The sequence below is a fragment of the Melitaea cinxia genome, chromosome 8, assembly GCF_905220565.1.
Source record: "Melitaea cinxia chromosome 8, ilMelCinx1.1, whole genome shotgun sequence".
Lineage (NCBI taxonomy): Eukaryota > Metazoa > Arthropoda > Insecta > Lepidoptera > Nymphalidae > Melitaea > Melitaea cinxia.
This window is the reverse complement of record NC_059401.1, coordinates 10,300,603-10,324,914: the sequence shown is the minus strand read 5'-3', so window position 1 is coordinate 10,324,914 and position 24,312 is coordinate 10,300,603. Positions and strand designations below refer to the sequence as shown.

The following is a 24,312-nucleotide window of genomic DNA, read 5'->3' as shown; positions in this document are numbered from 1 at the left end:
CGGGACCACATAACACGCATTACCGTTCGATTAAAAAAATCATCAAAAGCGGTTTACCCATCAGTCAAAAGTTCTGAGGTAATAGACGTAAAAGAAATACAATCGAAATAAAACCTCCTCTGTTTTGGAAGTCGATTAAAAAACATCGGAATTAACAGAAAAGAAATAGTTCTGTCGAACCGGAACAGAGGATAGCATCACTATCTTCTATTAACAGCAAAAGAACCGATTACCAAAATTTATACTCAATAATTTAAAGCGGTTGCAGAAAGTGAATATATTCCAAAACAATAGCTAACATCGACTATAATATTAATACATAAAAAAAAGAGATAAAAGTGACGTAGAAAACTATAGGCTGCTCAGTCTAATGTCTAAAATGTGCATAAAGTTTTCGCCAAATTAATTCTAAAACGTATAACAAGTAAGCTAGACGAGAACTTAACACATTATCAGACACGACGCAGAAGTGGCTTTTCGACACCCGATCACATTCATTTCGTAAGACAAATTATTGAAAAAGTAAGGAATATCTTTTGCCCATTTATTGTCACTTTTCAAAATTTGGGTAGCTTTTGCAAAACAAGGTGTTGAAAAAAAAATAATATTAATAAGAAATACCTAAATGAATAGTTGGGCTAAACTTTTTAATGAATACTGAAAAGAACGTGGCTTAATATAATATCATAAATTTCAAAGAAAAACAAAATATTTTTTTTAAATATTAAAACCTATTTATTATATAATAACTATCTACAGAAACACTAACATACGAGTATTGATGTTATGTATTTCAAAAATTACTTTTTCTTCTTTTTCTCAGGGCGACTGCCGCCCATATCATCAAGCTGTTGTTTCAGTTCAAGTAGTTCATTATCTGGAACGTATCGAATTTCCTCGTGTTCAGGGGTGTGCTCGTGTACATTGAGCGTGCAACCCTCAGGGAGTAAGGCGCGGGATACTCGAAGTAGAGTACCAAGTGCCCACGCAGGAACGTCCACCACCTTAAAAATATTTACCACAGAAAGAAAATACATATTTTTTTGGGACATCACAAAAATCAAAGACAATTTTTACACACAAAGAACAAAATAAGCAGAAAATACAATTAGGTAAAAAAAATATATAATAATATTATATATGTAACATTATAAAATAACAATAATATAAATAAAAAAATTAATAGTTTTGAAAACACAAAATAAAAGACATCACGATTCAGCTTATAACATCCCAATTGATAGGCCTATTTTTCCATGTAGGAGAAGGATTGGAGCTTAGTCCACCACGCTGTTCCACTGTGGGTTAGCAGACATATTCCCCACTATGAGTAATGATAGCAATACGATACAGCCTGTAAAATCCCACTGTTTGGAGATAGGGTTTCTCTATTATATCTCTAAGAACTTACAAAATTATAATTTAAATTGTTTTGTTAGTGAGTTATCTCACTGTACCAGTGTTAGAAGCCGACATTTTATCGTGATATTGTTGAAGATTACTTAAGATTGTTTATAAAATTTCATACCTGTTTGGGTTTTGTCGTGGCTTTTTAAACGCTAAAAATCTCCACAATCGTGAGGTGTATATTCTCAGAGAGTACTTTTTAAATATGAAGAGTGATATGCACATGACGTTGTTGCAGTTGATAGGGGCTTTACTCCACTGATCTTAGGCAAAGAGAAATGGCATAAGCCTATAATAATGCGTACCGTCGACGGCGTGGCCGTATGGAAGAGCAAGGAATTACATGGCCGGATCTACAAAGTTCTGACAGACCCAGATGTAAATCAGCCTAGCTCTATATCCTGGTTACAACACGGGAACCTCTTCGGAAAAACCGAAGGTTTTGTCTATGGATGAAGTTATTAAGACGAATTACTACCGGAAACATATCATGAAAGACGGAACTCCAGACATATGTCGAGCTTGCCATAAGCCTGGAGAATCCATTAGACATGTTGTTTCCGGTTGTAGTCGTAGTATTGTAGTTGTAGTATTTATTATTATTTTTATAAAAAAACTTTAAATTTATGTTGAGACAATTCCAAAATTGTTTGTGGGATTTTATTATACATGCGAATACCATATCCCAAAAAGGAGACGTCGGAAACTTGGAGTTGCAATTTTGCTATTCCTTCTTTTATTTCAAACCAATGAATATTTTGGTGAATATAACTAATATTGTTATATTCACCAGAATATTTAGCAATTGCTAATATTTTTTACTACCCTTTGAAAAACATCCCGTAAGGAGACGCGAGCTCCAAGGTCGTAAATGGCGCAAATAACCCTTTTTGCAAAATAAACACAGTCTCAATATATGTAGCATTAATCTACAGTAACAGACCGTAAGACATAACACTATGGAAATAGCTAAAATATATTAAACGTGCAAAAGCAACCTCGGTCAGTTGTCGTACTTTTCTAATTGCGAATGCTGCGGAGCTGAGTCTACTATTCAAGAATGACAACTGGAAATTCCACTGAAGTTTTGAGTCCAAATATATCCCTAAGAAAACTGTAGTATCATTGACAATAAGCCTCTCGTCATTTATTTCCAAATTATAATTTGGATGCTAACATTAGGCAACGAAAACACAACACACTTGGTTTTTTGGCGTTCAAAGTTGTTTGGTTTAAACCAATCTTGAATTCGCGATAAAGAACTGTTCACGTCATCATAATTTACTTTTCCTTTCAACTTTAAATATAAGCGATGTGTCATCAGCAAATAGCACTATATTTAATTATCAATTATTTTAACTAATTCAAGTTTCAATTATCTTAAGTTGATAATTATAGTTTTTTCTAAAGCTAATACTCCACTTACCCATAGTAGGGATCATATCCACCAACCTGCAGTGGAGCAGCGTGGTAAAAGAGAAAGAGGAGAGAAAGAGGAGAGAAAGAGGAGAGAAAGAGGAGAGAAAGAGGAGAGAAAGAGGAGAGAAAGAGGAGAGAAAGAGGAGAGAAAGAGGAGAGAAAGAGGAGAGAAAGAGGAGAGAAAGAGAAGAGAAAGAGGAGAGAAAGATGAGAGAAAGAGAGAAAGAGGAGAGAAAGAGGAGAGAAAGAGGAGAGAAAGAGGAGAGAAAGAGGAGAGAAAGAGAGAAGAGGAGAGAAAGAGAGAAAGAGGAGAGAAAGAGGAGAGAAAGAGGAGAGAAAAAGGAGAGGAAGAGAGGAAGAGGAGAGGAAGAGGAGAGAGAGGAGAAAGAGGCTTATGCCCAGCAGTGGGATGCTACAAGCTGAATATGAAAATCGATGTTCAAGAGTTTTTTAAGAGTATAAACTCACAGCAACAAGAAAAATAGACCTAAAAAACAAATTACCTGAACATTTCTTTCATAAATATTTAGCTGGTATTCTGATTCAACAGCTGTGCTTCCTGGTTTAAACCTTTGTACTTTTGTTCGCTCTGCTGGAGTTGCCCAACTAGAAGAGGATACATAAAAACTAAAATAATTTATAAGCTTGGCATATACTACCTATTATGACATAGTTTGTTTAATAAGATCAAATATAGGTATTGTAATAATGTGGTGATAAGTAAAACATGGATTTTTATACTCATAATCTATCACGCATAACGGACCACCCTTGTGTCTAAATTCGGAAAACCGAGCCCACAACAATACAAATACTCATAATCTATATAGGATGTTTGACTTCTATCTCCGTTCCTTCAAATGTAGGTGCTATAAGACACATTCTGCATGAAAAAATATTCTACTGAGCCCTTTTTTAAATTTGACTTTGTCTTAATAATTTAGAAATATTAATACTAACTGCTGCATACATCTGAAGAACCACATACGGAAACAAATTCTTTTTCTCATAGAATGATTTTCAAAGTAAATTGTAGGTGTGCTTATGAGCTCATGAAGGAAATCATGTGGAACGAGTCTATTAAATTAGCTCATCTATTTACACAATATCAAGGATTTTTTTTTTCAAGTGGAACATGATTATTAAATTATTACACCTAAAGAACCCTCTAGTTGAAGGAATGCAGTTAGGAGTCGAACTCCATTTATAAATAAATATCAATAGCTAAATGTGATGTGAAGAACATAACTTGATAATTGATTGTATTATCAGAATGCTTTCTTGTAAATAATTTTTCTATGAAACACATGTAAAGATAATAAAAATTGAGTGAATTAGAGAAAATATTTGAAACACTTAAAAATTTCTAATTTTTTTTTGTTTGTTTACATAGCAATTACATGTCAATTAATATAATTAAACTTGTAATTAATATTTATAAACATAATTGTGTTTGCTCGCAAACAAAAATAAACCGACTTCAATTACATCGATGAGTAATACAGCGTAGATTGACGAAAAAATAGTCAAGTAACTACGCGTTATCAAAGATTACTCAAAAAGTAGTTATCAGATCTCGATAAAAATTTCAATGTGACCACATGATAAACATCAGCTTTCGATAAAATTAAAATTTATCAAAATCGGTACACCTAGTAAAAAGTTATTGCGGATTTTCGAGAGTTTCCCTCGATTTCTCTGGGATCCTATCATTAGATCCTGGTTTCCTTATCACGGTATCAAACTAGGGATATCTCCTTTCCATCAAAAAAAGAATTATCAAAATTGGTACATCCAGTAGAAAGTTATGTGGTATAATACAACGTAGGTCGACGAAAAAAGCATCAAGTAAAAACGCATTATTAGATATAACTCGAAAAGTAATTGTTAGATCTCGAATAAATTTAAATGGGACCAATTGACACACACCACCTTTCGATTAAAAAAAAATTGTCGAAATCGGTCCACCCGGTCAAAAGTTCTGATGTAACATACATTTAAAAAAAAATACAGTCGAATTGAGAACCTCCTCCTTTTTTGGAAGTCGGTTAAAAAGTGTAAACACTAATTTTACATCAAATAATATATCAATATAATAACCATTCCTCCACTTGGATACCCATTATTTCAGCGTATCTATGTATTTCTTTCTGGCAGGATTCAAGTAACACAAAATCATAACCTTTTATTTGCAAATTTAAACAGTCATAAGTTGGCTCATCGGGCTGCATACTCTGAAACAAACAAAAAATAGATAAAGACAAACACTGGTTAAGATTACGAAAATATATGACAATAAATACATACAATTAAATAGTCTGGTTCATACAAATCGCTTTTAAATCGTCGTTCTTGTTGAAATAAAGAAGGCGAAGGAGCAATAGGTAATCGACTGGACGCTTTGCTACGATTTAATCTAAGCTGAAATAAAATTAATATATAGAATAAAAGTATAATATAAAAAAAAATCGTATATTTTTAGATAAACATACAAAATTAATTAATGTTCTTGAAATCATTATGAATCTTTTATTTTCAGGGCTTTTAGTAATATAATTAAATCTTTAGTGCCATAAATATAATCTAAATATATTGAAAACACTTCTCATCAAAGTAGGTAAAACAAATAAGGTTAAATTTTATTGTAAAATACCCAAATTGTACCATTGATGTACATTTGACATTGACAATCAAGAATGAATAAAGTAGTTTTAAAATTTATCCCCAATAGGGAAAGGCAAAGGACTATAATCCATACAGCTTAGTTTGAATTTTGTAAGTTTCGACCGCAACGCCCATGGCGGCCATTCTATCGTTCCACCTAATGCCCGTCGCGCGCGATCACTCGACATCATAGATAAAGTCACTGTTCGTGACCACATCGCCCACAAAATATAGGTTGGTCTTCTTCTTCTTCTTCTTTGGCTTTAGCACCCTTGCGAAATGGCCAGTATCAGAGTAGATGCTTCAATGTTCGGTGAGTGTCTGTTGTTCAGTTAAGACATTGACAAGACTGACTTTGATATTTATCAAGATTTGTGGAAGTACAAGTTAAATAAAAAGAAAAAAGAAAAAAAATATTTATTGTATTTATCAAATCATGGCTGGAATTTTAAAAAACAACTGTCAATGTCAAATTGTGAATCTTGTGAATTATTATCTCCAAGTTATCTCTCATTCGATTCTGCAAAAACGCAACGATTAATTCCCGGGAATCTATGTTGAATTAAGTTTTACTCCAATCCTCGTGAAATATTCACTCATAATAGTCATGACCCCCGCAGCTGCATATTTTCACTTATAGGAATATTTTAGGAATATTTTAAAAAAAGAATTAGCGAAATCGGTCCAACCGTTCTCGAGTTTTGCGCTTAGCAACACATTCAGATTGAGGGAAGTGGATCTGTTCCAAACTATACTTGAGCAATTATAAATGCAACTTGAGCAGTTTTTTAACACTTTGAGCAATTTAAAATATTGTATACATCAAAAGATGAAGTTTAAAAATAAAGATTGAAGTTTGAAAATATATGATTTTTTAAAAAAAAATTGATTTTTAATTATATAATTTGAGGTGAGCAATTTAAAAGGACAACGTAGTTGAATTAAGCTATTCAAAATCTATCAATTAGTATTTTTTTATTACAAATATCATTATTTTGCAGGCTGGGGTGGGGTAGGTCATGCTGCCATATTGCGACAACCATGGAGCATAGAGGCGACAACACATCTGACACCTGACACTTGACAGGGGCCAAATATGAGTTCCACTTATAAAATTCGCCTACAATGCCCGCGGCGTTTTTTTTACGTTAGTGGAACAGCCATTTCAGCAATAGTGTAGAAGGAGTGAGTCAGTGACAAACACGACAAAACATGTCAAGATTAACAACTTTAAATTATATTATTGTATCGTATTCAAAAGTTAGAACATGAACATTGGAATAACAGTGCAAAAAATGTTCTGAAATATTTGATCCCATGAGTTATATCATCCACTGCTAACAGGAGTGTTAATTTTTTTGCCTATAGAAGTAAATAAATTTATTCAACTGTAGGGGAGTAAGGGGAGAATGGAATAAACACTTGTATCCGACCCAATAGTCAATCTCACCTGCACGCGTCGGCTCTGGCAACCGAGCAATGGCGGTATAACCATTCCATCCAGTCGGGCAACTGACTGAAGAGGCAACAGCGACCTTGAAGTCTAAATAACTTCTAAAATGTCTGCTGCAGAAGGCAATGGGAAACCACTGCTATCTTCCCAAGAGAGTCAGCGTGAAAGGCGAAAGAACAGGAAATAATATGTCTGGCGACACGGCTGACGCCCGGTACTATCTTCCCGGGAGAGGTGATGTGAAATATGCTACCGGCCATGCGCTCGTTACTCGTCAGGCCCCGCATGGAAACATTCAAGTCATTCCGAATACCTCACCGCATCGGAACATGGAATGTACGCGGCCTTAACAAACCAGGAAAACTCCGAATCGTGGAAAACGAAATGGAGAGGGAAAATATTCACCTGCTAGGAATTAGCGAAACACAATGGAACGGATCATTTTACATCTGACCTGGGAAATGCCGTGTATTTTTCGGGACCAGAAAATGGTAGCAACAGAGGGGTGGCTATCATCGTGCTTCGATCTTTGAACAAGTGTGTCATAGGATATGAGCCGGTCAGCGATCATATAATAACACTCAAAATTAACACCATACCATGCAAACTTAATATCGTGCAAGTTTATCCACATCACAATCGACTGAAGAGAAGGTGGAAGACTTCTACGATACGCTGACTACGACACTGAAAAGAAAACCAAAACGAGAAATTAGTATCATAATAGGGGACTTCAATGCCAAAATTGGAGATACAATAGACAATCATCACCTTAGTCGTGCTATGGGCAAACACGGCATTGGGGAACGAAATGACAGGGGCGAGAGTCTGATACAGATCTGCTGTGAGGAGAATGTCACCATCACTAACACCTGCTTCAAACATAATGTCCGTAGATTATACACGTGAATATCTCCTGGAGATAGATGTAGGAACCAAATCGACTACATATTAGTCTTGAATGGTAAATATTTCTAATGGGATCACTTTCAAACCAAAAAGACACTTTAAGACTGATTAGTAAATTATTTATTTTTACTTAAATATTTTGAATTTATTTTTTTGACTAATCTAGATCTGCAGCGTTACGCGGAACTGAACCGCCAAGTCTAACTTCGCTGTCGGAAAGATTATGAGAAACACATCAATGAAATCTGTCTCGAAATTGAACAAAACGCGATGAATAACGAATCCAGATATCTTTTTCAAAAAATACAAGAATTAAGTAGAACTCGTAAGCCAAAAGCCTGCGCCATTGAAGACAAAGACGGGCGTCTACTCATCAATATGGACCAAGTGTTAGAGCGCTGGAGAAACTACTGCGCAGAGTTATACACGGGAGAGTCCAGTAACGCTAATATTAGATGGTCGGAAGAAGAACCAGATATCCTTCCATCTGATATTGAGCATGCCATCAAAGCTCTTAAGTGTAAGAAGTCACCTGGTAAGGATGCCATTACAGCCGATATACTTCAAAATTTAGGTCGGCGAGGCATGCATGCAATTACTAAAATTTGTAACACCATCTGGAAGACTGGGAGGTGGCCAAAAGACTGGACAGAATCGGTGTTCATACCCTTACATAAAAAAGGTTCTTCAAAAGATTATGGTAACTACAGGACAAGATCCTCCTCCATGGGATTAACCGACGCCTGAACTACTTTTTAAGCCGTCAAATACCCGAAGAACAGGCAGGATTTGTCAGAGGCAGAGGAACGCGGGAGCATATACTCAACGTTCACCAAATCATTGAGAAGAGTAGAGAATTCAATAGCCCCGTGGTCCTATGCTTCATTGACCACACTGAAACCTGTGATTGCGTCTAGTGGGACAAACTGTGGAGTGTACTACTTGGGATGGGAACTCCGGAACACCTCGTTACCCTTATTCAGAATATCTACACTGAAAACCGTTCTTTCGTCAGGATTGGTAAGAATGCTCCAGTATATTCTAAACAAAGAAAGGTGTAAGACAGGGTTATATTTTGTTTCCCGTACTTTTTAACATGTACGGAGAGTACATTATTAGAAAGACGATTGAAACTTGGATGAAAGGTTTTCCTATAGGTGGAAAAAGACTATCAAATCTCAGGTATGCCGACTACACCATTCTTCTCGCAACATCTGTAGAAGATATGAGAGTGCTTTTCTATAGGCTGGAGTTAGAAAGTCAAAATATGGGGCTTGTAGTAAATCGAACGAAAACCAAGGTTATGATAGTGGATCAAGCCGGAAACTTATCAAAAGAAACTCTCAATATTCCGGGTGTTGACACCGTCGATCGCTACATTTACCTAGGCGCCAAAGTCTGCAATGACGGCAGTTCTGTCCCCGAAATAAAAAGGCGTAGTGAGATGACAAAAGATGCTATGACGCGTCTGAACAACATTTGGAAGAAAAGAGGAATCGGTATCAGAACCAAGACCAGACTGGTACGAGCCCTTGTATCTTCCTCTATAGAGTTAAGATATGGACAATCCTGGCCCGAGAAAGACAAAAGGATCAATGCATTCGAAATGTGGTGCTGGAGGCGAATGCTGAGAATACCTTGGACTGCGAAACGCACTAATGCATCGATCCTGGCCCAGCTCCATATAAAAACCAGGTTGTCCACCATATGCTAACAACGCATTTTGTCATACTTCGGTCACACGATACGCAGAGGCGATGAAAACCTGGAGAGGTTGATTGTGGTTGGGAACACGGAGGCGAAAGATCGCACGATCGTTCACCAACGAGATGGGCAGACCAAGTCAAAAACTCATGTGCCACTAAGTTTTACACGGTCGTAAGAGATGCCATGGACAGAGACCGGTGGACGCATATCATCCGCTCCAGATGCAACCCTGATGCTGACCACGATCCTCAGCAGACATGAGGGACCGACAATAGAGAGAGAGAGAGATTTATTCAACTGGTAAATGTTCAATGTTGTTAGCATGTTTGCCGCCATTCTGCGCGGATATGACTTACACATCCATTTAAATAATAATAGTTTTTCAGTATCAGATTAGTAATATGTATAATTGTATATTTTAGTAAAGTAAATAAATTTATAAAGTATAAGACATAATGGTGATAAATAGAGTTGTTTACATTTAAATTTAAAACGCTTTATAGTTTATAGTGAGTACATTCCTTATTTTTTAGGAATATTTATCCAAATGTTTTTTATCTATTGTTAATGTCAGACTAATAAATGAAAAGGTTATAAAATAGAAAGAATTATTTCGTAAAATCATAGTGTTCATTTGTCAGAATTTCCCTGAAAAGGAATAAATGTTGAAACGTTAACATCTACTTATAACAACGAGGATGGCGTCGACGGGTAGTACTCCTTTCCCAAAGTGGCAATTGGCCATCCTACTCGGGGCTCCTTTAGCTATCGGTTTAGGTTATCTTTATCTTAGAAATAGATTAGAGGATCCAGAAAAGAAGAAAATTGCTGAATTGAAAGCAAAGACGACCATTTCATTAGACAATGAAGACAATGCTAAGGCGGCAGAAAGTGCTATTGACCGTGCCATGAAACTGAAGGGAGCCGGAAACCGAGCATTTCATGCAGGTGAATACGATAAAGCCATTGCTCTATACAATGAAGCAATTGAAGCTTGTCCACCTGATCGTCCCGTCGACTTGGCTACTTTCTATCAAAATCGTTCTGCTTGTTATGAAAAACGAGAAATGTGGGAACAGGTAAAAGAAGACTGTACTTTTGCGCTTAAACTGAATGAAAAATATGTTAAGGCATTCCTTCGGCGGTCTCGAGCGGCTGAGAAAAGTGGTGATCTTGTACTTGCTTTAGAAGATGTTACTTCTGCTTGTATATTAGAAAGATTTCAAGTGCAGAGTTCTTTAGTCAACGCCGATCGTATCCTTAAAGCTCTGGGCAGGCAACATGCTCGGGAAGCACTTGCTAAAAGACGCCCAGTAATGCCATCCAAGCACTTTATCAAAACATATTTTTCTGCGTTTTCTGAAGACCCCATAAAGGCAGCTAAAGTGGATAATGATTCGACAAGTGGTTTTGCTAAAGCAAAACGTGCTCTAGAAGCTCAGGATTATGAATCAGTGGTAGATGCTTGTACTGAAGAGTTAGAATCAGATGGACAATTTAAGTATGAAGCTTTACTCTTACGAGCAACATTTTATCTTTTGCTCGGCAGACATGAAGATGCACAGATTGATCTTGCTAAAGTTATAGACAGTGACATTCCAGTCAAGGTTAAGGTAAATGCTCTCATTAAGCGTGCATCACTGTATACTCAATTAGAAAACACTGAACGTTGCTTAGAAGACTTTGCATATGCATCAAAATTAGATCCGAACAACTCCGACATATATCATCACCGTGGTCAAGTTTATTTACTCTTAGAGAGAATGGATGAAGCAACTGAAGAGTTTGCTAAAGCCGTTGAACTGAATCCTGACTTTTCTATTGCGTATGTCCAGAAGTGTTACGCTGATTACAGACATGCTCAGTTGCATAAAAATGTAGGAGCTTTGACTCAAGTGCGAGCTGACTTTGAAAAAGCTTTAGAAAGATTTCCAAGATGTGCAGAAGTCTATATTTTATATGCTCAAGTGTTGTCAGATCAACAGGAATGGGGTCGAGCTGAAGCTCTATTTGAGTCTGCCCTAGCTGTTGATCCCAATAATGCTACACTGTATGTTCATAAGGGTCTAGTGCAATTACAAAAAAGCACAGACTTTGATAAGGCTGTCAAATTAATTAACAAAGCAATAGAAATTGATGACAAATGTGATTTTGCATATGAAACCCTGGGAACAATAGAAGTTCAAAGGTAAGTTTGAAATGTATATTTAGGTTTTTATTGGACTACGATCAAAATAATAAAATAAATATTATCCAGTTATGATTTTAGATTTTGATATCTGTTACATAATAACAGACTTTTTCGTACATAATTATACTGTAACCAAATAACTGTTCAAGCTTAATTCCTTTGACTAAAAAAAAGCATGATAAATTTTTTAAGACTAATTTTAACACCAAATTCTAATATAATTTTTTAAAAATAATGTTACATAATATGTGACTGTTGCTATTTCTTTATAGTAGGGGCAGAGAGCACTTATTAAAAAATATATTTATTTATTAAAGACAAAAATATCAATTATTTGACAATACTTTGATGCAGTGGTTACAGAAACTGTATTTGTGGTAGTAATTGTGGGTTTAGATTCCCACATGATAAATATTTGTAAGGTCCATGTAGGTATTTATCAACATGGGTTGCTTACACTTGTGTTGTTTTGTGTTTATAAAGGATTTGTTTATTATAATAATATATATATATATGTAATCATTATAATGAGTGAAATTCGTGATACTATCAGAAAACAATATAATATAAACAATTTTTTTTGGATTTTATCGTGGTTTATCAAGTTTCTTAGTGCTGGCTTTATCGCGCCAAAGACACTGCTGATCGTCTTCGGTCTGTGCATTTGAAAGCCAGCAGTTGTATGGTTATTCCACCATCTGTCGGCTTCACCAGTTTCACAATGGTAATGGAACTTTGTTATCCCTTAGTTTCTCTTACGACACCCACAGGAAGAGAGGGGTGGCTATTTTCTAAACTGCTAATAGATATTTCGATTCGAAACTTCATAGGACTACTCCCAAAAATAAATAAGCCAATACGTCTTTCGTGATTTTCCGAAAATCAACCCCTTATGGGGTAAATAAACGTATTAATCGACATGGGTGTCGTTATTAATGTTTTTTTGGACTTTGATTGCGAAAATGGCAGTTATTTCGAAGTCTAAGGCGACGGACATGACAAAATTAATTAAATTGTTTCTCAATACAAACTAAACTCCCGTTTCACCTCTATGGGGTGACTATTCAATTCGAACCTTCGTAGGTGTACTCCAATAAAAAAATAAGTAATTACCTATAAGTTTTCACACTTCAAATACATCATTATAACATTAACTAGCTTTTGACCGCGACTTCGCTCGCGCAGGAAACCTACCTTAGGAAGGGTTTCCTGCGTGAGCGAAGTCGCGGGCAAAAGCTAGTATATATATATATATATATATATATATATATATATATATATATATATTATAATACATTATTTATGAGTAAATTAAGTAAAAGTTGTATTTGTTATTAAAAGTAAAATTATACTTTTACAGAGGTAACTTAAGGCGGTCATTGGAGCTTTTCGAGAAAGCAATTGCATTAGCGAAGACTGAACAAGAAATGACACACTTGTTCTCGTTAAAAGATGCTGCTGCTGCGCAATTGAAGGTTTCAGAGCGTTGGGGACTTGATTGGACTGTCAGTTAGACCTTATTAATTTTTTGCTTCAATTACACAATGAGAATAAAGTCCAGTATGATTGTGATACATCCAAATAGCTTGAAAAAAGTTTTTCATTTAAAATTTTAATCTAATGTGTGATAATATTTAATCTTAATTTTCATGCTCACAGCAGAATTGCAAATTTGCGCAATATTCGAATATTTTTGAATGGTAATTGAAGCCTATTGCTTGTCGCATGTAAGTTTAAAAACAATTGCAATTTACTTAAAAGATACGTGTATTTGGTCAGTATCAGAATATTATACTGGAATGTTGTTGTAAAATTAATTGTGTTGTTTTACTACAGTAATACATTGTACCGTGGCCAACTCGTCGCTCTATGACTCTGTGCTAGCCTTTCCCATACAGTTAAAAAATGTTATTATCTTAATATGTCTAAAATTTTGTCCTTGCTATGCTATATATGCTATAAGCATAGCAATTTTTAGGTGATATAAAATGATTGCTTGTGTGTAAAAGTGATTTTAAAATATATTTCAGACTAATATTCATATTCTGTTAATTGAATATTATGTAATATTCTTAAATTCTTTTAATATAGAAGTGGGTAATGCCATCCATACTTGTAAATAAATATTTGTAGAATACTTGCAGTTTTTGACAATCGAACAAATAAAAAGATTCATGTAAAAAAGTTAACCAGTACTAAAACAAACTATCTTTCAAATTTACTATTAACTTTGCTGAATAAATTTCTTAATAATCTTTAAATGGTGACAAAACCACCCAGCACTTCCAACATAAATCACATAAGCTGTTTTTATTCCAAGTAATAACTGTAATTAATACTATAAATCTAGTTGAAACAATTTTAGATTAGTTTTGTCAAATTTCATACATTGGTATTGTATGTTTAATATACGCAATACAATAAGCGTTGAAATTTGTAAAAAAAAAAATAAGATTATTGTGCATCATTATAAATATTATATTAATTTAATATTGCATTTAACACTGCCATTTTGTATCATACAATTATATGGATATGAATAGTAGGCATATCCAATTATTATCTAAATTGATTATCGACATCACTGTCTGTATAAATCAAATTGTTATTATAATTATAATCGCTTATTTTTTATTCTTATTATAAATACTGTATACATCCGTAAATCTGTATGTTGATAATTGTCATTTATATTTTGCATGATTCATAATGTCTATTAAATTTTTTACGTAAATTTATCATGAGTGTGAACGATATGCAACAAAATATATAAATTATCAAACTGTTAAGTATTTATGTATATTTGCACCAGAACAACCGAAAAGTAAATTATTTTATCATTAGTATAATTCTTGCCGATTATTACGTTTTTGTTAACTCATAATTGTTTCGGTTTATAGAAACCGAATAAATAAATATATATATATATATATATATATATATATATATATATATATATATATATATATATATATTCCGTTTTTTTAATATCATAGCATAAATCCGTTAAGGTTGTAAAATATAAAAAATATAATAAAATTACTATAGTCATAGACTATTTTCTTTTAAAGGTCGCATGTAACTTCATATTAATGTATTTTGCTGCATTTATTTTCAGTTAAAAATTAATAAATGATTGTAATTTGTATTTTAAAAAGACGTATTTGTTATATTAAAACAAATAGTCTCTATTCTTTTTTATTTTGTACATATTTATAGTTTGTTTTTAAATTTTTAATTATTTATTGGGTCCAAAAACTAATGAAGAACTTAAAGATCTCGAAAATTGCACCTAATCTATAATATACAAATGAGTCGCTGAATGTGTTGCTAAGCGCAAAACTCGAGAACGGTTGGACCGATTTCGCTAATTCTTTTTTTAAAATATTCCTTGAAGTACGAGGATGGTTCTTACGGAGAGAAAAATTCTAAAAAAAAAAAAAATTAATTTCCTGAAAAAGTCTAAAAACAACACTTTTCTATACTCCCATACAAAAGATTTGTGATAATACTTAAAGGTCAATTTGAACTTTAATACCATACGATAAAGTTTGTGTTAGGCGATACGAAGTTCGCCGGGTCAGCTAGTTTAATATAAAATTGTGTCAAAGCGATGAGTTGAGTCAAATGGTGGTGTGAGTAAGACCCTGGTATAAATCCATTATTAATATTTCTGAATGTACAACGTAAATATAATAGAGCGCTATTTGGGAAAGCATTTAAGTCTTATAGAGACTTAATTTGGATGTACCTTGAATTAAAAATTTAGATTGTGAATTTAGAACATAGATTTCAAAAAGGTTCTACTTAAATTGTTACCTCACCGATAGTGAATAGTTATCAATTTATGAAAACTTAAGAATAAAATATAAACTACATTTATTTTTTTTATTTTTTCATTTACTCTCGATTAGTCAATCAAATAAATTCAGCCTGTAACTGCCCAGCACTGGGGTGTTACAGGCTCTGGCAGGGGTGTCATAAGCCTCTTTTTCCATCTAGGTGACGGATCTTGAGTAGTCGCTTTAAAATAGTTTTTTTATATAATTTTTATAAAATCTATATTATATCATGGTAATAATATTTTTTAATAAATTGCGATAAATATAAAGAGAAACCAGTTGGCCATGTCAACATGCATGTCACCTTATTTTGTATTTATTTAATTCTGATTAAATTCAATCACAGTTTGTTTTGTTACAAAGGTACTTTTAATAATACAATTTATGGAGAAGATCCTCTGCATAGAACTTCATTATATCCATCCAGAAAGCTAATGACTCGTATTCGTTGCTCGCTTACGTTTCTGTGTAACGGTACATATTATTTAATAATTTTTATTCATTATTTAGAAAACTGCTATTATTTTTATTTTTAACATAAAATAATTTTGGATATTTACAATTATTTTGACATTCTAAATTGTTTTGAATCTTTTTGAATTTCTTATTAATTAAGGTAGGTTTAAGAATGCACCAGTACCGACTTTTATAATTGATTCAGCCTTAGTTATCCCACTACTGGGGATGGATCTCATTCGGATTCGGTGCTGTATTTGCCCTCGTTGAAATTTATTTCTCTCTATTTAACAATATTTAACATTAGAAGAAAAAAGTTTCACCTATTCTAGAAGTGTTAAACCACGGATAGAGATAACTGACAATAACATTAAATTTCAAAATTGGGATGTAATCTGGCGTTTTCTACATATTTTAGAAAACCGGTCAAGTGCGAGTCGAACTCGCGCACGAAGGGTTCCGTACCATTGACTAATTTTTTAATTTTAATATTATTATTTATTATAAAAGTAAATACGTATACAATTAAGTATTTTGTGAATATTTCAAGTGCCTACCTGATAACTTTGATTGATATCGAGCAAAAATAGGCAAAAAATGGCGTTTTTTGTGTAAGATAAACCTTAAATATTTATTTTATTTTGTTTTTTAGTATTTGTTGTAATAGCGGCAACAGAAATACATAGTTTGTGAAAATCTCAACTGTCTAGCTATCGTGGTTCTTGAGATACAGCCTGGTTACAGACACGGACGGACAGACAGCAAAGTCTTAGTAATAGGGTCCCATTTTTACCCTTTGTGTACTGAACCCTAAAAATGATTCCCCAGTGAACACATGATGTAAATTTACGTAAATTTGATATCAATGTTCATAACATAAAACACAAATTTTATATCATTTTGATATCATATTTAAGTAAATTTATGTCATGTGTTCACTAAGTCCTTAAAATACGTTCTTTTTCTCAATATCAAACTAATTGTAAAGAGTGGAATTTAATTGCAAATAAAAATATGTATTTTTGTACTAAGAAAAAATCCCAATTCTAAGCAAAAAAAAAAAAAAAAATGATTGCACAGCAAAATCGTTACAGCAAAATATTATTATTTTAGCAACAATTTGTGTTTGAGACGACGCGTTGGTGCAACGGGCACAGCACTGGTTTGTGACTGTTGCATTGGCGGTTGCGGATTCGATCCGAATGGGCGGGAAATGGTCCGAAAAACAAAAAATTGCTGAATTTTTTTTTTATTATAATTGATTTCTGGAAAATATATTTCAAATTTAGTGCCAGTGTAATATAATAAATGTTAAATTGTAAATGAAAAAGAAAAAAGCAACACCAATACTCTAAATCAATTGTCAAACTGTAATAATATATTCATAATACAACATTTGTATTGGCTATACAGATGTGCCGTGGTCTGGGTGTTTGTGCAGTCCTTATGGGTCTCCCCACCGTGCCTTGGAGAGCACGTTAAGTCCTCGGTCCCGGTTGTTATCATGTACACCTGATAGCGATCGTTACTCATAGTAGGGAATATATCCGCCATCGCCCATTGGAGCAGCGTGGTGGATTAAGCTCTGATCCTTCCCCTACATGGGAAAAGAGGCTTATGCCCAGCAGTGGAATATTACAGGCTGAAGCGTGTGTTCGTGACTAATCTCTATTTATTTTAAAGTACAGCTGTTCTTTCAACGCCCTGGTGGAAATATTACTTGAAAAAATGTTAAAAAATCTTCATGTCTTAATAAGACTTAAAATAATAAGTTCGAAAGTACGAAATTTCACAGAATATTTGATCTTTTCAGTTTTACAGGGTTATAAAGACCTATTATTTTAAAGTCTTTATTAACTCTGTGGAAAAACTTCGATTTAAAATGTTAAGTTCCATTGGGGATCCTGATAAATCTATCTGGATTGAAAAATGCCCAGATAAAAATTGTATTTTTTAATAACGTACCTATCAAAATTACGTACGAAATCACGGAAATTGGACAATGGATCGATGGAAGCCAGTAGGTACTGTTCTCTGACGAAACCAGGATGTGTCTCCATGGGAACGACGGACAGGTTACGGATCTGGTGAGCGTTTTGCTCAGGGCAGCATCTCCGAACGGGTCTTATACGGTGGTGGTTCGTGCATGTTCTGGGCAGGCATGTCACTGGAAGCGAAGACCGAACTTGTGTTCATCACAGGGACCGATACCGACCGTTGATCGGGACGATTGGCTTCCGACGTTACGTCTAGAAATTCTGGAAGAACGTGTTGTACCTGTGTTAAAATTTCATTTTTATGCAGGATAACGCAAGACCACACACTGCCGCTATAGTACGCCAGTACTTGGAGGAGGTTGAAATACCCGCTATGGCATGGCCTGCTCGAAGCCCAGATCACAATCCTATTGAGTACTTATGGGATGAACTAAAAAAAACAGTAAGGGTCAGAAACGCACCGCCCACGAGTCTAAGAGAACTCCGAACAGCAATTAAGGAAGAATGGGACAGCATACCGCAAGATTTTGTATTTTTTTTTTATTTCTACAATGAAATATCAAAAGGAAGCTGTTATTCAGGGTAGGGGAGACAATACCTCGTATTAATAAATGTTTTTTTTTTAACAATTAATACTTGCTCAAAGTATCACAAACCGAGCTACTTGTAACGAGTGAATTTGGTCATTCTATTGTTTTGTTGCTATTGTAATTATTTCAAAGGTCAAGGCTACACATAATGGAATTTTTGAAAAATAACAATGTGTAGGTGCTTTAATTTAATTTAAGTTGCATTCGCAAACAACATTGAATTTAAAAGATATTTGCGGTCAATAATTGTGTTTGCTCGCAAACGAAAAAAAACCGACTTCAATTACATCGACAAGTAATACAACGTAGATCGACGAAAAAATAGCCAAGCAACTACGCGTTATCAAAGATTACTCAAAAAGTAGTTATCAGATCTCGATAAAATTTATATGTGACCACATGATAAACATCAGCTTTCGATTAAATTAAAAATTATCAAAATCGGTACACCCAGTAAAAAGTTATTACGGATTTTCGAGAGTTTCCCTCGATTTATCTGGGATCCCATCATCAAATCCTGGTTTCCTTATCACGGTACCAAACTAGAGATATCCCCTTTCCAACGAAAAAAGAATTATCAAAATCGGTACATTCTGTAGAAAGTTATGCGGTATAATACAACGTAGGTCGACGAAAAAAGCGTCAAGTAAAAACGCATTATTAGATATAACTCGAAAAGTAGTTGTTAGATCTCAAATAAATTTAAATGGGACCAATTGGCACACACCACCTTTCAATCAAAACAAAATTTGTCGAAATCGGTCTACCCGGTCAAAAGTTCTGATGTAACATACATAAAAAAAAAAAAAGAAAAAAAAAATACCGTCGAATTGAGAACCTCCTCCTTTTTTGGAAGTCGGTTAAAAAGAAAATGTAAGGATGTGCTGCGCTCTCGATGCTCTCGAGTCTAGATATGATTGATTTTAATTTTTAAAAATTTTCACCAAAGTAAATACAAGTAGGTAGGTGGGTACTTAAATCTTGCGACAAACTTTTCTATCATACAAATTGTGTATGCGTTATGTTGATAGTAAAATTTTTAAACGAAAAGTTTATTTTATACTACTTAGTGCATTTAAAATAAAAGCTTGTCTTTTAAATAGTTTTTTTTACTTTTAATTTATTAGACCAGTGTTTCAAATATTTCTGCAACGCAATTGTTAAACTAAACGTGGAGAACGATTAGTTATCTTCAGCGGATGTATGTATTTTTGGTAAGAGTCATATTACTACTATGTATCTGCGTTCCACTAAAAAGCTACCCGACTAGAAAAAAGGTCAAGCTCAACCAGATCATGTATCTGGACCGGATCAGGATGTATCCTGAGGCATACCAGATCCGGCAAGCTCTATCAGGACCAGGTCTGGTCCAGAAAAGGATAGCCTGATGTAAAATATAATGAAGTATGGTAAGGCATACTGAATCAGGACCTGGTCTGGTCCAGATCAGGATAGCCTGATGTAAAATATAATCAAGTATGGTAAGGCATACTGGATCAGGACCCGGTCCGGTCCAGATCAGGATAGCCTGAAAGAAATTACGCGAACTGAGCCTGAATCGCGCTATTAATGTTTTTAAGCGCACTTAGTATATATACAGTTATCAGGACAGTCTAGCAGGGAGTCCATTTCTACATAGTGGAGCAGTAAGTAAGTAATATTATGTAAGTAATAGTATGTAAGTAATAGGAAATAGTTAATTAGTAGTAAATATTAGAAGTTAATAAATAAAATTTAATTAATAATAATAATTAATTAATAACATAAAAATAAATAAAAATAATTAATAGTTAAAGTAAAAACATAAATAAATAATACATTGGAAAAAATAAATGGAAATAAATATCATCATAATTATGTTAAGTAACATTTATAATATCAATTCGATTTTTTTTTTTGTTAAACAATTTTTTCAAGAATATATCTACATTCGTGTTTTTTAAAAGGACTGGACCAAACCGGCTGATCAGGATGAGATAAAATTTCCTGATCTGGACCCGATCAGGAAATCTCATCTCATCCTGATCAGGTCCAGACCAATCATCTGCGTTACATGCCTTATCTAGTCCTGATCAGGCACGCCTGGTCCGGTCCCTCTAAGGAAGACGAAAAAATTTCTACTCGAGTATGTGAAGGGATGTAAAACAAGATATTATTGTGCAATAATGGTCCACGAGTCAGGATAAATCTGAAGTATTTCTTTTAACATCTAAAATTGTTGGCCCCAGTCCAAAAATAACAGCATAAAATTGAATTGAAGCACTTCACTAGTCATTAATTCGATTTATTATTCTCCTTTTTTTAACTCACTTTCAGATTTTTAATGTTCCAATTATCCATTCCTTCGATTTCTATTTTAGCCCTCTAATAAATTTAATTTTTGGTTTTTATTGCCTCCTCAAATAGCCTCAGCACTCACTGGAAGGCAGTATCTCCTACTTTTTAACCGATTTAAAAAAAGGAGAAGGTTATCAATGCGACTGTATTTTTTATGTGTGTTACCTTATATTGCTGAGTGGACAGATTTTGAAGTTCTCTTTTATTAATCAAAAGTTGTACTTGTCATGTGGTCCCATCTTTATTGAGATTTTACAAGTTCTTTATGAGTTATCTCGTATAACGCGAAATTACTTGATTATTTTTTCGCCTACCTACGTCGTATTACATGTAAATAAAGCCATTTTTTTCGTTTGCAAACACACTTCATAAACTGTGTTTTAAGCTTTCGGTTCGTCTCACAACTCGCATTGTCGTTCGCTTAGAAGTTTGTAAGGGCAAATTAATGAAAAAAGTATAAGGTGCGTGAAATATTGCAGACTTTTTTATGTCAAGAACATTGACAATTCGAAACGTTAAATCATAAATATTTACAATTAGGTTAGCTAAAAGAATTTAATAGGTCTTCATAATATGTTTGGATAAAAAGATAATCATGTCTAAAAATGTTTTTAATGTACCCAGCTTACTTGTTATAATTGTCATCGAGAGTGCATCGCCTAACTTACTTTGCTATAATTGTTCATCCACTCAAAGAAGTTGGAATCAATGTGGAGGAGTATTCACAAAGCCAGTGTTTATTTTCAATAACAGCCGACATTATTTGATCAACTGTACGGGAGGTGGCGTGTTTTCATTATCAAAAATTAATGCTAGTTTAATTTAGATACTGCCTCATGTACTATGATCATTTCGTTGTAAATTTACTGAGTAGGTTTACGAATATTATTTTACGTAATCATTATGGACATCATAAGCAAGTATGTTGGTTTTACTGGTTAAAGAACGGTCCAGAATACCGACTAAAACCAAGTGTATACTTCCTTTTGTAACCGACTTAAAAAAAGGAGGATGATCTCAATTTGTATGTGTGTTAAATGAATATAATAAATAACTATATAAACAATAACTATATAATATAAAAAATAACTTTTTACTCGGTAGACCGATTATAATGTTTCTTTTATTTATTTATTACAAATAAAATTTGTTTGAGATATGACGAGTAGGTTTTGAGCTACCTACCTATATCTAATAAGTATTGCGTATTCTCTTGATTATTTTTTCGTTCACCGTCGTCCATCGTTGTTTTGTATTTATACCTCATAATTCTAACGGGGTGTACAAACTTTAATTATTCTTTTAATATCTAAAGATCGTGCTTGTCCTCTGGTTCTATTTGATCGACATCTGACGAGTACTTTTTGACTTTTCTCTAATAATGCGTATTCGCTTGACTATTGTCTTGTCTATACCTACGTTGTACCTATTACTTGTCAATGAAATTGAAGTCGGTTGTTTTTGCGTGTCATCACTCATCACTTCAGCCTATCGCAGTCCACTGCTGGAAACAAGCCTCCACAAGTTCGCGCCAAAAATGGCGTGAACTCATGTGTTTTGCCCATAGTCACCACGCTGGGCAGGCGGGTTGGTGACTGCGGGGCTGACTTTGTTGCACCGAAGACGCTACTGCCCGTCTTCGGCCTGTGTATTTCAAAGCCAGCAGTTGCACGGTTATCCCACCATCGGTCGGCTTTTTAAGTTCCAAGGTGGTAGTGGAACTGTGTTATCCCTTAGCCGCCTCTTACGACACCCACGGAAGAAAGAGGGTGGCTATATTCTTTAATGCTGTAACCACACAGTATAATATAAGCAGCATAATATAATTTAAGCAGGCTAATAAACATAAAAATAGCTCAAAATACAGTCATATGTAAACAAAGTTTTTCACTTTACTACAATAAACGTTAATAGGTAGGTATAGAGATCGGACTTGATAATCATAACATCCAATGGCATAGCGAGGAGGTCACCAGCGGGGTGACTATGGGCAACACACATGAGTTCACGCCATTTTGAGAAAAGCTATAGGCTGTAAAATTTAACACTATTATCTAAAAACTAACGTTCATTTCAATGTAAATGTACCTAGTTGAAACGGCATGAAGTTGTCTAGTCATCATATCATAATTTATTTAAACAACTAGTACAATATTGTTTTATGAATTTACCTAATATAAATTGGATTTTCCTTCCGTCATTATACCATGCTATTTTTTCTATGTTCTGATATAGATACAGATGTCTTAGTCTTGGATTTGTTTTCCAGACACCGGATACTTTCGACCTTACAGGAGGATATAGAGTGTGAAGCGTTAATTATTATTACTTATTTTTATATCTACTTTTTTATTTATTTTAACTATTCAATACAGATAATTCAATGTGCTTCGTGCGATCTTGGACAGCTCGTGCCAGACATCACTGGATTGTTCAACGAGGATGTTACCAAATAAACTCTGAAGACCCTTTTCCAAGAGCTATGACAACGCCAACCAGAGCGATGACTTGTAAATATGAACGGCAAGTGCAATAATATAGGCAACGTTGTGATTGAGGAGGTAATTTTCAAAAGTGGTCATTTCCATTATTAAAAAAGTGGAATTGATTAGTTTTGAAAATTACTTAGTTCTGATATGATATGTACATTTATATTAAATTAACTAAACTAAAATAGCATATAACTGACCAACTGTTAGGTGAGGATCACTTATGTGAAGTAAAAATTGGAGCTTATCTCAGTGAAAATGATAACGTTTGGGGCCAACGAGTTTACGTAATTTAAGATCTCCCAAGCAAGGATAGAAGCAAATAAATAGCAATAGGTACTTATAATACCATTTCATGACATAGTCAAGCTGTTCAAGTCGCTTCCCGCTGTCTGTATGTTAGATCTTCAAAACTACGCAACGGATTTTGATATGGTTTTCTTTAGTAAATAAAGTGATTCCAGAAGAAGGTTTATATGTATATTATATGCTTAATATAGTAGAGGAACACTGATAGTTTTTGCAACCGTGCGAAACCGGGGCGGATCGCTAGTTTATAATAAGTGATAAAGATACGCTTTAACATTGGGTAATGTCGCGTTTAATGTGAAACATAAATTAGTTTACTTAAGGTTTAAAAAAAAACATACCGAACCAATAATCACTATGTTAAAAATTTAAGAATGAGGTATAAATTTTAGTGCCTAGGTAATACATATGTATAAATATAAACATAATAATAAGCTAAGCAGAAAAACTTCGATATCAGCTAGTGTTGAAATATAAAAATAAGTTTATTCACAAAACTTTTAGTGTCTAGCTACCTAAGTACTGTCTCTTTTTACTTACGT

General features: G+C 34.0%; 2 protein-coding genes across 2 annotated transcripts; one reads left to right on the top strand and one right to left on the bottom strand.

Moving 5' to 3' along the window:
• Positions 1-711: 711 nt before the first annotated feature.
• LOC123656096 lies at positions 712-5,546 on the bottom strand. Its single transcript, XM_045591820.1, has 5 exons — positions 5,319-5,546; positions 5,134-5,247; positions 4,927-5,060; positions 3,330-3,432; positions 712-1,004 (listed from the first exon to the last, which is right to left on the bottom strand). The coding sequence occupies exons 1-5, from the start codon at positions 5,343-5,345 to the stop codon at positions 801-803; spliced, it is 582 nt and encodes a 193-aa protein (XP_045447776.1). The 5' UTR covers positions 5,346-5,546; the 3' UTR covers positions 712-800.
• Positions 5,547-10,112: 4,566 nt separating this feature from the next.
• On the top strand, positions 10,113-14,678 carry LOC123655800 (mitochondrial import receptor subunit TOM70). The gene is made up of 2 exons (XM_045591554.1): positions 10,113-11,747; positions 13,111-14,678. Exons 1-2 carry the CDS (start codon positions 10,258-10,260, stop codon positions 13,262-13,264), a joined length of 1,644 nt encoding a protein of 547 aa, XP_045447510.1. The 5' UTR covers positions 10,113-10,257; the 3' UTR covers positions 13,265-14,678.
• Positions 14,679-24,312: the final 9,634 nt, after the last annotated feature.